Source organism: Dendrobates tinctorius, unplaced genomic scaffold (genome assembly GCF_039654945.1).
Source record: "Dendrobates tinctorius isolate UK_male_01 unplaced genomic scaffold, ASM3965494v1 ptg000016l, whole genome shotgun sequence".
Classification (NCBI taxonomy): Eukaryota; Metazoa; Chordata; class Amphibia; order Anura; family Dendrobatidae; genus Dendrobates; species Dendrobates tinctorius.
The window spans coordinates 88,472,570-88,488,740 of NW_027361684.1; the positions used below are offsets into that span (position 1 = coordinate 88,472,570).

At 42.8% G+C, this 16,171-nt stretch overlaps 1 protein-coding gene across 5 annotated transcripts in view; it reads left to right on the top strand.

The window, feature by feature from the left end:
* USP9X (ubiquitin specific peptidase 9 X-linked) overlaps positions 1–16,171 on the top strand; it is a 255,269-nt gene that overhangs the window by 180,848 nt on the left and 58,250 nt on the right. For all 5 annotated transcript variants that reach the window (XM_073566031.1, XM_073566034.1, XM_073566033.1 and 2 more), the window contains exons 30-35: positions 5,906–6,113; positions 7,397–7,617; positions 8,418–8,611; positions 11,063–11,236; positions 11,780–11,921; positions 12,150–12,900. In XM_073566031.1, coding sequence (XP_073422132.1) covers positions 5,906–6,113; positions 7,397–7,617; positions 8,418–8,611; positions 11,063–11,236; positions 11,780–11,921; positions 12,150–12,900 — 1,690 coding nt within the window. The remainder of the gene's footprint in view (positions 1–5,905; positions 6,114–7,396; positions 7,618–8,417; positions 8,612–11,062; positions 11,237–11,779; positions 11,922–12,149; positions 12,901–16,171) is intronic.

Genomic DNA, 16,171 nt, shown 5'->3' on the forward strand with positions numbered 1-16,171 from the left:
AGTTACTCCAGAAAAACGGGGACCTGTTCTCAGTGTTGTCGGGGTGCACGAAGGTGGTGGAGCACGAAGTTCTGACCGAGCCACATGTGCGGGTGAACGTGAAACCGTATCGTATTCCTGAGGCCCGGTGAGAGGTAATCTTCAAGGAGGTGCAGTGCATGTTGAAACTCGGGGTCATTGAGGAATCCAAGAGCGGCTGGTCGAGCCCGATTGTCCTGGTCCCAAAACCTGATGGTGAATGGAGGTTCTGCAACGATTACCGGAAGCTGAATGAGGTTTCCAAGTTCGACGCTTATCCCATGCCACGCGTTGATGAGCTCATTGAGAGACTTGGACCTGCCAGGTACATAACCACTTTGGATCTGACAAAGGAGACTGGCAGATCCCCATGGCACAGGAAGCCAAGGAGAAGACAGCATTCTCCAGACCAGACGGGTGCTTCCAGTATGTTCGGATGCCGTTTGGCATGCAGGGAACTCCGGCAACCTTCCAGAGGGCTATAGATAGAATCCTTGCACCTCATAAGCTATACGCAGCCGCGTACCTGGATGATATCGTCATCTTTACCTCGGACTGGGAGTCTCACCTAGAAAAGGTCCAAGCAGTGTTTGACGCTCTAAGGGAGGCGGGGTTTACAATAAACCTGAAAAAGTGTGCCTTGGGTAAGGAGGAAGCCAAGTACCTCGGATATGTAGTGGGGTGTGGCGAGATCAAACCCCAAATCAATAAAGTGGAGGCAATTCAAACATGGCCGAGACCTCTGTCAAAGAAGCAAGATAAAGCCTTCCTGGGGATTGTGGGATATTACAGGAGGTTCATCCCAAACTTCGCCACAATGGCTGCACCTCTAACTGATGTGCTTAAGGGGACAAAATCATTGATCTTCAGCTGGTCTGAAGAAGCAGAGTCATCCTTCCAAGAAATGAAGGGAGCTCTTTGTAAGCAACCCGTTTTGGTGGCCCCAGACTTTAAAAAAGAGTTAATCCTTCAGACAAACGCCTCAGATGTCGGGGTAGGTGCAGTCCCTCTCCCAGGAGATACATGGGGAGGAGCATCCTGTCCTCTACCTGAGTAGGAAGCTATCTTCTTGCGAAAAGAATTACTCAGTTGTAGAGAAGGAGTGTTTCGCCATAAAGTGGGCAGTGGATACGTTAACAGTACTATCTGGTGGGACGCAAGTTTAGATTAATATCCGACCATGCCCCACTCAGGTGGATGAGGGAAACAAAGGGTAAGAATGCTATGGTCACCTGCTGGTTCTTAGCCCTGCAAGACTTCAACTTTCATGTAGAGCATAGGGCCAGGAAACTACATGGTAATGCCGATGCCCTCTCAAGAATCCCTTGCCTGGTAGGTGAAAGTGCCAAGCCCTATGGCTTTAGGCAGAGGGGAGGTATGTGGCATGGCAAAGGGCTGTGTAGTTGATGGGAGATGTGTCTCATAAATGGCTTGTCTCCATAATGTAAAGCATAACAGATATTGCTGTGCTGTTATTGTTTTGCAAGGACCTGTGGTGAGGTCACAGTCACATGACCAGTCAGCTGCTGGGTTCGTGGGTGTGGCTACACCCTTATAATGTGGCCTGCTCCTGAACCAGGTAATTATGTGGGGAGGTATACAAAAAAACACAGCACTCCAGAGAAAAACAGAGGAGAATTGGTGCTCAAGTAAGGTTTCCAACCCATAGACATATACAAAATTACATGGCACTCAAAATCGGAGAAGCAATTTTTTTCTTTATTGTGCATCCAGACAAAAATACTCATCATATGAACATTTTTGGTCCAACAACGGACCTTCATCAGAAAGGTCTTTTTGTTTCTTTTAGAGTAGACTGTAAGAGATACAGTAGGGTAAAAGATATCCTAAGGCAGGAATGAAATCCTGTTTATTTTGTAATGACTGGAGCTCGAGTCTATCAAAGGGGCTGGATACAATATGACTGGATGAGGCAGGCCTTAGGGAGAGAGAAGCCGCGCTGTATGGAGCAGTATCTGCCAGGGGCTGCAGCGCTAAGAGGCCGCTGAAACACCTCCTCACGGCGGCACCCTGGATTTTTTTCAGCGGCCTCTTAGCGCTGCAGCCCCTAGCAGATACTGCTCCTTACAGCGCGGCTTCTCTCTCCCTAAGGCCTGCCTCATCCAGTCATATTGTATGCAGCCCCTTTGATAGACTCGAGCTCCAGTCATTACAAAATAAACAGGATTTCATTCCTGCCTTAGGATATCTTTTACCCTACTGTATCTCTTAAGGCCCCGTCTCACTAAGCGATCTCGGTAGCGAGATCGCTGCTGAGTCACAACTTTTGTGATGTAACAGCGATCTCACCAGCGAGATCGCTGTGTGTGACAGCGATCAGCGAGCGGCCCCCCTGCCGGTATCGCTGATCGCTGGAAGAAACCTCTGGACATTTCTTTGGTCGCTGGGCTCCCGCTGGCCAGCACGCATCGCTGTGTGTGACAGGTGGGAGACCAGCGATCAGGTGTAAAAAAATAATAAAAAATATAGTTATTCTCACCTTCCGACGTCCCGCGCAGCATTCCCGCTTCTCTCCACGCTCCGGTCCCAGTGATCCTTTGCACGAATGACCGCGAGACTTTGTTATCCCTCGAGACCGTGACATCTTGCGGTCATTCGTGCAAAGGATCACTGGGACCGGAGCGTGGAGAGAGGCAGGATGGCTGAACGGGACGTCGGAAGGTGAGAATAACTATATTTTTTATTTTGATTCTATTTTTTACAGCGATGGCAAGCGATGCCGGGCGCTCGGCATCGCTGTGCTGATCGCTGGTGAAGCGGTCTGTGTGACAGCTCACCAGCGATCACATAGCGACTTACTAGCGATCCTGACACCTTGATATCGGTGTCGGGATCGCTGGTAAGTCGCTTAGTGTGACGGGGCCTTTACAGTCTACTCTAAAAGAAACAAAAAGACCTTTCTGTTGAAGGTCTGTTGTTGGACCAAAAGCGTTCATATGATATGAGTCTATTTTTGTCTGGATGCACAATAAAGAAAAAATTGCTTCTCCGATTTTGAGTGCCAAGTAATTTTGTATATGTATGTGGGGAGGACTACACCTCCCACGTGTGCTGAGACTCCATAATGTAAAGCATAACAGATATTGCTGTGCTGTTATTGTTTTGCAAGGACCTGTGGTGAGGTCACATGACCAGTCAGCTGCTGGGTTCGTGGGTGTGGCTACACCCTTATAATGTGGCCTGCTCCTGAACCAGGTAGCTATATGTGGGGAGGACTACACCTCCCACGTGTGCTGAGACTCCCGGTCTGAGTCTGAAACCACGAACATTTGTTTTGTTTGCCTAAGCTAGAGGCTATTTTTGGTGATACGCTGATTTATGGTTTATAACACAAATAAACCTCATGAACTTCGAAGAACCTGTCTCGTGATTGTCTCCCCCTGCACCTGAGCGAGTCACATCCCTACTATACATACATACATACATACATACATACATACATATATAATCTGACATATTTGCTAGTCCACATTAGGGGACTTGATCCTGTGATCATCTGATAAATTTTACTACGTGCATCAGTTCTGCAGTATATCGTGAAAATCGAAGCCAGGCCACAGGCTGTTCCATCATGGCTCAGCCATGACAGGCATGGGGGAGGTGTCTTCAACAAACCATTCTCTATCATAGCAACCCATCGGCGCCCTGCGATCATGTTGTGGGGGAGCCAATGGGAGCATAGACTTAAGCCCCGGTGTTAGTGGTGTTCTCAGTGATTTTGACAGATTGCATTTAACAGCTTTACAGTCACCGGTAACACTTTGCTGCACTCGCCGTTGTTAGCGGCAGATCTGGCTGTTTCACAGCCATGTATGGAGCAGGCTCACCCTGTGAACCCGCTTCTGACTTGCACTGTCTATGTATGCTGAATATCGGAAATGGGTTAAATTAAAAAATGACACTTTATAAATCTCTCGTCATTGCAAGATAAATGTAAGTTTCTTATTAAACAAAACCTCTGACTTAAAGGCCATCATTGTTTTAATCACAGTAATGCAAAAAACGACTTCAGTGTAAACTACAGTCATATGTTAAAGTTTGGGCACCTCTATTAATGATAACCTTTTTTCTTTATAACAATTTTGGTTTTTGCAACAGCTATTTCAGTTTCATATATTTAATAACTGATGGACTCAGTTATATTTCTGGATTCAAATGAGGTTTATTGTACTAACAGAAAATGTGCAATCTGCATTTAAACAAAATTTGACCGGTGCAAAAGTATGGGCACCTCAACATAAAAGTGACATTAATATTTCGTAGAGCCTCCTTTTGCAACAATAACAGCCTCTAGTCGCTTCCTGTAGCTATTAATGAGTTCCTGGATGAAGGTATTTGTGACCATTCCTGTTTACAAAACAAATCCAGTTAAGTTTGATGGTCGCCGAGCATGGACAGCCCGCTTCAAATCATCCCACAGATGTTCAATGATATTCAGGTCTGGGGACTGGGATGGCCATTCCAGAACATTGTAATTGTTCCTCTGCATGAATGCCTGAGTAGATTTGGAGCGGTGTTTTGGATCATTGTCTTGCTGAAATATCCATCCCCTGCGTAACTTCAACTTCGTCACTGATTCTTGCACATTATTGTCAAGAATCTGCTGATACTGAGTTGAATCCATGCGACCCTCAACTTTAACAAGATTCCCGGTGCCGGCATTGGCCACACAGCCCCAAAGCATGATGGAAGCTCCACCAAATTTTCCTGTGGGTAGCAAGTGTTTTTTTTGGAATGCTGTGTTTTTTAGCCTCCATGCATAACGCCTTTTTGTAAGACCAAACAACTCAATGTTTGTTTCATCAGTCCACAGGACCTTCTTCCAAAATGTAACTGGCTTGTCCAAATGTGCTTTTGCATACCTCAGGCGACTGTGGCGTGCTTGCAGAAACTGCTTCTTTCGCATCACTCTCCCATACAGCTTCTCCTTGTGCAAAGTGCGCTATAGTTGACCGATGCACAGTGACACCATCTGCAGCAAGATGATGCTGCAGGTCTTTGGAGGTGGTCTGTGGATTGTCCTTGACTGTTCTCACCATTCTTCTCTGCCTTTCTGATATTTTTCTTGGCCTGCCACTTCTGGGCTTAACAAGAACTGTACCTGTGTTCTTCCATTTCCTTACTATGTTCCTCACAGTGGAAACTGACAGTTTAAATTTCTGAGACAACTTTTTGTATCCTTCCCCTGAAAAGCTATGTTGAATAATCTTTGTTTTCAGATCATTTGAGAGTTGTTTTGAGGAGCCCATGATGCCACTCTTCATAGGAGAATCAAATAGGAGAACTACTTGCAAGTGACCACCTTAAATACCTTTTCTAATGATTTGATACACCTGGCTATGAAGTTCAAAGCTCAATGAGGTTACAAAAACAATTTAGTGCTTCAGGAAGTCAGTAAAAAGTAGTTAGGAGTGTTCAAATCAAGAAAATGATAAGGGTGTCCATACTTTTGCACCGGTCAAATTTTGTTTAAATGCAGATTGCACATTTTCCGTTAGTACAATAAACCTCATTTGAATCCAGAAATATAACGGAGTCCATCAGTTATTAGATATATGAAACTGAAATAGCTGTTGCAAAAACCAAAATTGTTATAAAGAAAAAAGGTTAACATTAATAGGGGTGCCCAAACTTTAGCATATGACTGTATGTGCCGTTTTCACTTTATGTTCTGATGTCTTCAGTTTCTGTGATGGCACAGCTTATCACTCTCAGGAGTGTATTGTAATCCGCCTCTGCCAACTCCTATATCTAATCTATATCTTCCCTTTTACATACAGTTATTGGCACACTACAAGCATGCATGTAATATAGTCAGAAAGTGTGTAAACAGGTCTTTATCAAATGTCATCTGTTTGAACCTTAGGAGCTGATTGATGACTTCATTTTCCCAGCATCCAACGTTTATCTGCAATATATGAAAACTGGCGAGCTCCCAGCTGAGCAAGCTATTCCAGTATGCAGTTCTCCAGCCACCATAAATGCAGGCTTTGAGTTGCTGGTTGCACTAGCTGTGGGATGTGTTCGTAATCTCAGACAGATTGTAGATACATTAAATGAAATGTATTACACAGGTATTGTACATCAACATTTTACTCTTATGATTTTTTTTTTCCATTTTAATTGAGTAAAGAAGCATGTAAAAAACACAATCTCCTACCTACTTGATTTTCACTGTCTTAAGAGATTGCATTTACTTGAGCAGAAATTATTAGCCAGTAGATAATCCTTCCCAACTGCAGCCACTCATTTAGATGGAGTCATACATTTCAGGCTGCAATTTTCTGAATGACATGTCGATCATAGTGGGTCGTATTGGATGTCCCTTATATAAGGTGAAATGACAAAACTCCACTCAATGTTTGTTGTGATCTGGGTTTCTATTGTGATGCAGAGTTGTCATCAAGTCTGACTTTAAATTTACATCAACCAACCCCAACCAAACAATCCAAACCGGCAGAACTTTAAGACCAATATCTGTCGTCGTCCATCTTAGGTCAAGCTAGTTTTCCAACCATCGTACCTTTTTGGTGGCACAGCAAATGGTCTAAAGTGGCCTTTTCAGCCACCTAAAATCTCTAGTGTATGACCAGCCTATATGAAAACTTATGCAATGAATTTGCCTTGAGGCAAAGGTTTATATTTTAGCCATTGAAAGTAGGTGCACATTATAAATGCAGGTTTTGAGTACTCCTCTAAAGCAGCACTCCAGTCGTTTTGGCTTTGTTTTTTTTTACCGCTGGAGTGGTGCCTCTAATCGAAGGTCCCTGACCCTACTTATACTTACCAGCTGCCATCTCCCCCTTCTATCGCCGCAGTTCTTGTCCATCTCCAGCAGTTTTTGACCTGCCAGATCGCTCCAGTGTTTCATGAAGCAAGCCCGAGGTCACAACTCAAGTTTGAGACTTTGTTCTGGATCTCATAGACTTGCATTGAGAGCTTGTGACTAAACTTCTGACTTCCAGCCAGAAGTTGAAGTCACAAGATTGCGCTGTTGGACTGGAGTGCTGCCAAATAAATGAAAACAGCTGAGGGTGAGTATAAGACCAGGGCAATGACCCTATGTTAGAAGCCCCACTCCAGCTTTTTTAAAAAAAAAAAAAAACTCTAAAGTGATGCTATAGATTAAAAAGAAATTCAGCAAGCAGTTTATACCAAAAAAATTGCTGACTGTCTCCAGTAGCTACTACTAAATGAAACTGGGTTAGTGCATTTGATTTCTATGCCAACAAAATATATGTATGCTTGGTTTTTAATCTTAAGTAGGATGCAATCTGGTAAAAATTAAGATCATACATATGTTATATTCTAAAGGAAAAAAAGTTTCAGTATTTTAATGTAACTCTTCTCAATCTAGGTTGTGAAGCTCTTACAGAGTGGGAATATCTTCCCCCAGTTGGACCACGACCTCCCAAGGGCTTTGTTGGGCTGAAAAACGCTGGTGCTACATGTTATATGAACTCTGTAATCCAGCAATTGTATATGATACCTGCCATTCGAAATGGAATTCTTGCTATTGAAGGCACTGGCAGTGATGTTGATGACGACATGTCTGGGGATGAAAAACAAGACAATGAGGTAACACAGCTGGCTGTGCTTCACTATAAGCTTTTATCCGCAGTCATACGCAAGACTTGTTAAAGGGTTGATAATGACTATAGAGTTACGTCCTCTTCCGCTCTGAAGTGGCAATTTGCATATCTGACAATAAGAGAATTTATAGTTAAAATTTTTTCCACAATTTTACTTTTAGAACCTTCTAGTTTCTCCCATGCCTGCCAGAACAGTTGTCTGAAGCCCACCGGTTTCACCCTAGTGTAAACTTTAAATAGACTGCATCATACTTGCTCGACGTCTGCGGTCAGTGGGAGTTGTGCCAGTTTCACGCTTTGGCTCTTCTGGGCGGTGTGCTGTCCATCGTTTTTACAGAGTAAGCACTGACCCATTATAACCCATGCTCTACTTTGATCCATGTTGCATATCATTCTTGCCAATGAAAGTAACAGACTTATGAAACTGGCCTAACAGAAAAAACAGGTCTGCCTCGCTCCACATAATGTCTTCCTCATGGCAGTATTGGAGTGAGGAGGAAGGGTGGCTTGGGGTTCCTGTTGTAGTAGTCATAGGCCCATATGATGGCTGCAATGTCTGGAGACCTTCCGCCAGTCTGGGCATTTTGGTCTGTATATATGAGGTACATACTCTTGTGTGAGCCTGGCTTGTATCACACTCTCCACTGGTATGTGACAAGTCCGAGTTTATGTACCGAGATGACTTTGTAGGAAGGCTTTATAGTTCATTTATCTGTAACTTTTTGTTATATTTTACTGCTACTAAATCCTTGAGAGCGGAAACTCACACAAAGTTTGTCTTGACAGAGTAATGTAGACTCACGGGGGGATGATGTCTTTGGTTACCCTCATCAGTATGAAGATAAGCCCTCACTGGGCAAAACGGAGGACAGAAAAGAGTACAATATTGGCGTGCTGAGACATCTTCAAGTTATATTTGGCCACTTGGCAGCATCAAGGTTACAGTACTATGTCCCAAGAGGTTTCTGGAAACAGTTTAGGTTAGTCACGTTTTTCTGTAACCTGTATTTTTCCTGACTACTTTGCCTTTCTATCTTTTATCTGTTCTGTTAAAATAGAATTTCATATGAAGGGGGAGGGGAGCAGGATTGAATCAGCACGAAGCATGAGCATAGCATAATACTGAGACTAGAGTGAAAATTGCAAAATTTGAGATTTTTTTTAATCTTTATTTTGCGGGTTATAAGATTCACCCCAAATTTGCGCTAGGTGTTCGGCGGCAGTAGTTGGGCCATGGCCGCGGGCCCTAGGCTGGTGCGACTAGGTGTTTTGTTTGTTTTTGATCAAATAGATTTTTATTAATCAGAATTCAAAATACAGTAAATCTTCCACAAACCATAGATTTACAAATTGAACATCCCTGTTCCCCCCCCCCCCCCCCCACCCCATGTAGACAGCTTATATAACTCTTTTCTCCATAAGATTTCTCTTACACTGTAATTTACCATTAGTCATCCTTTTTACCCATATTGTCAATCAAACCATACAATACAGACATGTTCCTATGTCCGGGTATTAATGGTCTATCCACAACACCAGCATTGTAAAATATAGCACATTCCCATCAGTTAACTGTACCGTATTGTAACCAGGGATTCCACAACCTCTCATAGGTTTTAGAATTGCCTCTTTTAGCATATATCCTTTCCTCCAGCCGGATGATACAAGACACCTGTTTCACAAACTCTCTCCCAGAAGGTGGTTCTTTCCTGATCCAGTTCCTCGCAATCAGCTTCCTTGCTACATATAGTAGTCTGGCTATAACAAGCACGACGAGGTGTTTAGTTGTGCTGGGGTTCTGCCTAAATTTTGTGAAAGCTCAGAGCCCCTCACTTCCTTACTTTCTAATGTGGTGGACTCTGGGGAAAATGGCTGCTGGAGGTGGCGAGTGCGCAGTTGAGTTCTCAGGAGATGAGATTTCAATTTGCGCATGCACTGCCTCAATGCCGCCATTTTCCTGCAGTTCAGTGCATAGAATAGTATGGAAAGTGCGGGGCTCCAGGCTTTCACATAATGTTGGCAGAGCCCACGCACCGCCAAACACCTCGTCATACCAGCCTGGGGCCCACAGTCAGTAGCTTCTGGCAGCAGCCACCCTGGGACCACACTTCACCACAGCTGCAGTTCAGATTATAAGAGGCATCCCCATTTTTCTCCCAAATTTTTTGGGGAAAGTGCATCTTATAATTAGAAAAATATGGTGTATATATTATGGAAAATTGATAATGTATAAATACACTTACTAAAAAAAAATTGAATTGTTCAATCTGATGTCACTCTTTTTAAAGACATATTTTTCTTCTCTATATTCCATGACACTAAGGCTATGTGCACACTATGCGGATTTGTTGCGGTTCCGCAGCGATTTTTCTGCGCGGAAGTGCCCCAAAAGCGAAAAGGATTACTAAACCAAGGTTAATCAATGACATACCTAAAGTGTTAGCAGTGCACATGATCCCAAAATTTCCGTCCTTATTTGCAGCGTTTTATTTTCCACAGCATGTCAATTCTCTTTGAGGATCTGCAGCGTTTTTCACCCATTGACTTCCATTGAGTCAGTCTCTGCAGCAAAAATGCAGGTGTAAAAAGGTTTGCAGGTTTGGTGCCAAAAACGCTGCAGGTATGTCAAAGGAAATGTCAGAAGGAGGAAGTGTGTATGGGTGGAGAATATAGAATAGTGCCCATCTTGGTTGAAGCACATCAACAATGGAGGTTGGATAATTTTTTATTTTTCTAAATAACATATCTTTATTTAGTTAACAAATCTGCAAACAAAACATCATACAAATCCGCATGTAAATCCGCATTAAAAATGCGCGGAATTTCCACTGCGGTTTCTGCCAAGAAATGCAGAAGCCGCGCAGAAATTTCCGCAAACAAATCCACAACATGTGCACATAGCCGATGCCATAATATTGATTAGTACGGGCCTGACCTCTGGGTCTACTTTTGGTCTGAAATGCCCTACTTGGCAGTTTTTTTTTTTTTCTTCGATCCACTATGCCAGGAATTAAAATACTTCTCGCAAGTAAAAATGTCTATTGCAATCCCTTGTGTGACAGGTGGATGGGCATAAACATCTAAAGGAGCCCCTTCATTCTGACCATTTTTGGACTTCCCATGTTTGATCCTCCACCAATTAAGGAGGCATGACATAGCTCTATTTTTGTTTTGTTTGTTTTTTGTTTTTTAAATTTTTATCTCTTGGCTATAAACCTTCATTTAATGGTGGAAAAACTCTTTAATTTGTGTATCAGTAAATGGCATTTGTAATATGTATATGGCTTTCATTTTATTGGGGTCATTATGCTTGTATGTATGAAGAGATTTTTGATGTGCTTGTCAGAATAGTTTTCAAGGACAAGTTTGTCTCTAAAAATTATGATCCCTAATATTACTTTTTCTTTTTTTTTTTTTTCTCTTGCATTCAGGCTTTGGGGAGAACCCGTTAACCTTCGAGAACAACATGATGCTTTAGAATTTTTTAATTCTCTTGTGGACAGTTTAGATGAAGCTTTAAAGGCATTAGGTCACCCAACTATGTTAAGCAAAGTCTTAGGAGGTTCCTTTGCTGACCAAAAAATTTGCCAAGGTTGTCCTCATAGGTGGGTTTCCAAAGTGCGTTTGTGAGAAAGCTAACAAAATATATTTTTATATGTAACATCAATTTATATAAATATATTTGTATATATCTATATCTGAAATTGTTTATAAGCTTTTTATCACAGTAGTTAAAACCACTTTTATTATTCTACAAGCAAACGATTTCCTGTCTCCATTCCCATTTTCCCACTCTGATTTTTTGCACACGGCCCCTCCTTCATGCATGGCCAATTAGTAATGTCAAATTTACTGCAGTAAAATGGAAACCTGTCTCTTTTATATAACTAGGGGCCTTAAATTATTAAAGCATGAAATATATTTGCTTCTACGCTTGTGAAAAATCTACATGAAACACAGTAAATTCGCCAATATTAACAGATAAAATATTTGTTGTGATTGTGTATACTATATTTTTTTTATTTTTAAGATGCAATTGGTACAGTTGTATAGTCTCCTAACACTCAAAACTAGCTCTCCTTTCACAGCCTTATTGCCTACATAAAAATGTGCCTGCCAGGGTTTAAAACCTCTTCTAACTTTTACAGGTACGAATGTGAAGAATCTTTTACAACGCTGAATGTAGATATTAGAAACCACCAAAACTTGCTTGACTCTATGGAACAATATGTCAAAGGAGACTTGCTAGAAGGTGCAAATGCGTATCACTGTGAAAAATGCAACAAAAAGGTGAATACTGTTTCTAAAACATAAGTTTAACTGCTCACACTTCCAAACTGTCAGACCATCTCCCCGGAGAGATAACTGAGCCGATACATCAGCGATTATTCCAGAAAACATGTTGAATAGTTGCAAACATTTAAGCCAAGATGTTAAACCTACGGTATAGCCACAAGTAGCACTTGTGCCAAAGTTGTGCTGGGGACCTATATCTAACAAATGTTCTTGTGCTTTCAGGTGGATACAGTGAAGCGCTTGCTAATAAAGAAGTTGCCTCCTGTTTTAGCCATCCAGCTTAAACGCTTTGACTATGACTGGGAAAGGGAATGTGCAATTAAATTCAATGACTATTTTGAGTTTCCACGTGAGCTCGATATGGAGCCATACACAGTGGCTGGTGTGGCAAAATTGGAGGGAGATGATGTAAACCCTGAAAATCAAGTCATCCCCAATGAACAAACTGAAAATGAGACTGCTGGAAGTACGAAATACAGGCTAGTGGGAGTGCTGGTGCACAGTGGACAGGCGAGTGGAGGTCATTACTATTCTTACATCATCCAAAGAAATGGTGGAGATGGCGAGAAGAACTGCTGGTATAAGTTTGATGATGGCGACGTAACAGAATGCAAAATGGATGATGACGAGGAGATGAAAAACCAGTGCTTTGGGGGCGAGTACATGGGCGAAGTGTTTGATCACATGATGAAAAGAATGTCATACCGACGTCAGAAGAGGTGGTGGAACGCTTACATTCTTTTCTATGAACGTATGGACACACTAGACAAAGACAATGAACTGATCAAATATATTAATGAACTAACAATCACCTCAAAACCCCACCAGATCAAGATGCCGTCGGCTATTGAGCGCAGTGTACGCAAGCAAAACGTGCAATTTATGCACAACCGAATGCAGTTCAGCCTAGAATATTTCCAGTTTATTAAGAAATTACTAACTTGTAACAGTGTCTACCTGAACCCTCCCCCAGGTAAGTTCATACAAGCAATTGTAAGGTAAAAGCTTAGATGAGATTTTTCTGTTTCTTGCCATTTGTGGTGCTGAAAGTGACCGGATAATGGTTCTGTGATTTTGCCTTTGTTGTCTGGAGATCTTTGTTCTTTGTCTAAATTCTTGTCTTTTTAGAGGTGTTAACAATTTTTAAAGGGATTCAGCAACTAAAGATTTTGTTTGTTTTTTTTTTTTTAATAAACATGGCAAAATAAAATCAGGAGGGGGTTGAGGGATGGATAGCTTCTTTCATTACTGATGCCTGAGCTGGTCCATACTAATAAACACGTTCTTTTACATGGTTATAAACGGTAAAAAGGTCAGGTGTATAGATGGTTATCGGTTGACCAGTGAGTTTGGGTTCTCCTTACGCCTGCATTGATTACCAGTTGCTCCAGTGCTCTCCTGATCTTAAATAGTGTCTTGGCCTACTCACCAGCTGACATATCAGGGCTATGTGTGTTTTGCTCCTTATAAGGCCGGGTTCACATTAGAGTTCTGGGGCTCTGCGGAGGGCTGTGTACTTCTCCGTTAAGCCCTGCCTACTTCCGTATACTTCTGCATGTGTCCTGCGTAATTATCTTTAACATTGGGTACGCAGGACATTCGGATGTATGTGGATGAGTCGTCTGCACAAAACAAAACTTGTTTTTCCATGCGGTCGGCGGGCTCGTCAAAACTACGCAGCCGCATACATCCGCATGTCCTGCGTACCCAATGTTAAAGATAGGTACCCAGGACGCATGCAGAAGTATGCGGAAGTAGGCGGGGCTTAACAAAGGAATTGTGCAGCCCCCCGCAGAGCCCCCGAATTTCTAATGTGAACGTTGCCTGTGAGATGTAGAATTTCACATGTCAGGCTGATGGGACAAATAAGAAACAAACTTCAGCATCGTCAGTTTCTTATTCGGAGCTGAAGTTGTTTTTTTATTCGACAATTTATCTTTTTGGTTACAGGTTAAACCACAAAAATAAAAATAAAAAACTAATGATATACAACGCAGTAAGTTGCCCTAATGTGAATATGCTTAAAAGCAGCTACAAAAGTTATAAATCTGGCACAAAAATAAGCATCAAAGTGGGGACTAAAAGCAGTTATTGAAAGGGTTAAATGACTTTGGGCCACTGGTCTCGCACCACCATTACATACATAGTAATGCCCCACATTTTAAGCTAACTATAGCTTGGCCCAAATGTGTACTGGCCATCAAACCGGGCAAATAGCCACTTTTCTCTATCGCTTCATTGGGGGACACAGGAAACCATGGGTGTAAGTTGCTGACACTATGCACATAAAGTTAGCTCCTCCGCAGTGTACACCCCACCGACAGGAACTAGGATATTCAGTTTAGCTTCGTGTCAGTAGGTGGTGGACACGGGTCTTTCATTAGACCCTTATCTACCTCATGTGCGTTGTTCCTTTTCAGGTACCAGGAGGGAAACAGTTTGAAAGGTCACAACTGTACTCCCACGAAGAGACTGAGTACGGCGTGTACTGCCACCCCGTATCCTCATACATCTAGCCAGCAACACCCCAACCCCTAGCACAGAAGCATGCTTAGGTGATCCAGACCTGGTCCTGGCCCATCATCTCCCACCTACTTGCCCACCAGAGCCTGTTAGTTGGATGAGACGTAGCATCCTGCAACATGTTTTTCCGGACGTCTGACATCTCCAGAAGAAGAGGTACCTTTTTTTTCCCTAGGTCCCGTCAGGATGACAGTACTGACCACAGGCTATCTTTACTGCCCGGTGTGTTACGCCTATCAATGATTGGCCAATAGTAGTTTAGAAGTTCTAGTCTATCCTAAGGACTTCGACCTACTACAATACCTAAGCTCCTTATTTGTCGGTACTTACCTATTCTTTCTTTCAGACACCGGATAAAGCCTCCAGCATCTCAGAGATGTGACTTCTGACCATGACTGGAACAAGTATCCCACTTCAGACAGGAGTGGGATTTGACTGCGCAAGCATCGACCAGGGTAGAAAACTGCTCCAGTCCTGGATCTAATAATGAGTCTGGTGATAGCATGTTTCTTCTTTCAACTAGAATCGTATGTTTTCAATGTTATCCTTGGGCACGTGTTGTCCTAGACTTAGGCAAGCAGGTCTACACACTGCAATCCCCTCCCTGTTCCAGAGGGTCCAGGATGGATTCGGTCGTTTACATCGTCATACGGATTGACCTTCCTTTCGTCAGCCTAGTTATCTTCTGGTGTCTGTGATCTACCTAGAGCCAACTTTCCTTGCAGTTGACATACTCCATGTTTTTTTTCATGGACTTTCCTTGCTCGACTGCTAACTTTTCAAAGTCCGTCTGGATTATTTTTCCCATTCAGTACATTTTCAGAGTTCAGCTCTTTAGCAGGTTCTCAGTGGCCTGCTCTCAGGTCTTGTCATTTTCTCACAGAACTGACTTCAGCTGTTTCCAAACAAGAGGGCGCCTCGGTATAATCTCTTCTCTCCTGAGCGCTTCACAAATTACACTACTTCTGTGACTACGAACCCTCCGGTTCCCAGTTTTCCAACACTATTGTCCTTCCTCTCCTAGACGTGCATCCCTCAGGGATACCAATGGCGAACTCACACAGCAGATGTCAAGGTCAAGATTGGAAGCGCCTGCCGCTATATCGTGTCCTGTCCCCGCCTCCACCCGGGTTGCAAAGTTATATAGACTCGTGGCCTAGCTTGCTCATCAGAGCATTCTTTCTGGAGACCGGTTGGAAAAATTGACCGTCCTCACTGCCCAAGAATTTTTTTTCTTGCAATGAAGACATGGTTTTCTGCCTTCCCAAATCCAGCAAAATCATTCCCATCTAAGGGTCCTTTTGACTTGGTTTCATAAGCGAAATTATCCCCAAAGAGGTCCCTCACCAACTTTGCCGTTCCTTCGGTTTGGCTCCAATAGACCAAATTATTAAGGAGGTCACTGGAAGGACGAGCTATCTGCTTCCTCAGGCTAAACCTCGTTGTTCTAAAGTGCATTTTCCTCAGCATGGCTCGTTGGGGATCTAGGATTGAGTCCATCCTTGTTTTTCAGGAAGAAATTTCTTCGTTCAGCATTTGCCTTCTGAGAAACGCATGATTTTTACTTCGTTCCATGAAGCCTTTATCTAGGTCCTGATTTCTTCAGGGCTTCGGAGATTTCTGCTTTTTTGCAATGATTGGTTCATTTTCCTTTTCATTTGGTAACCTTCCCTTTCAGACTCTCAACCACTCCTGAGGTTTCACAGAGTCTGTAGCAGCTG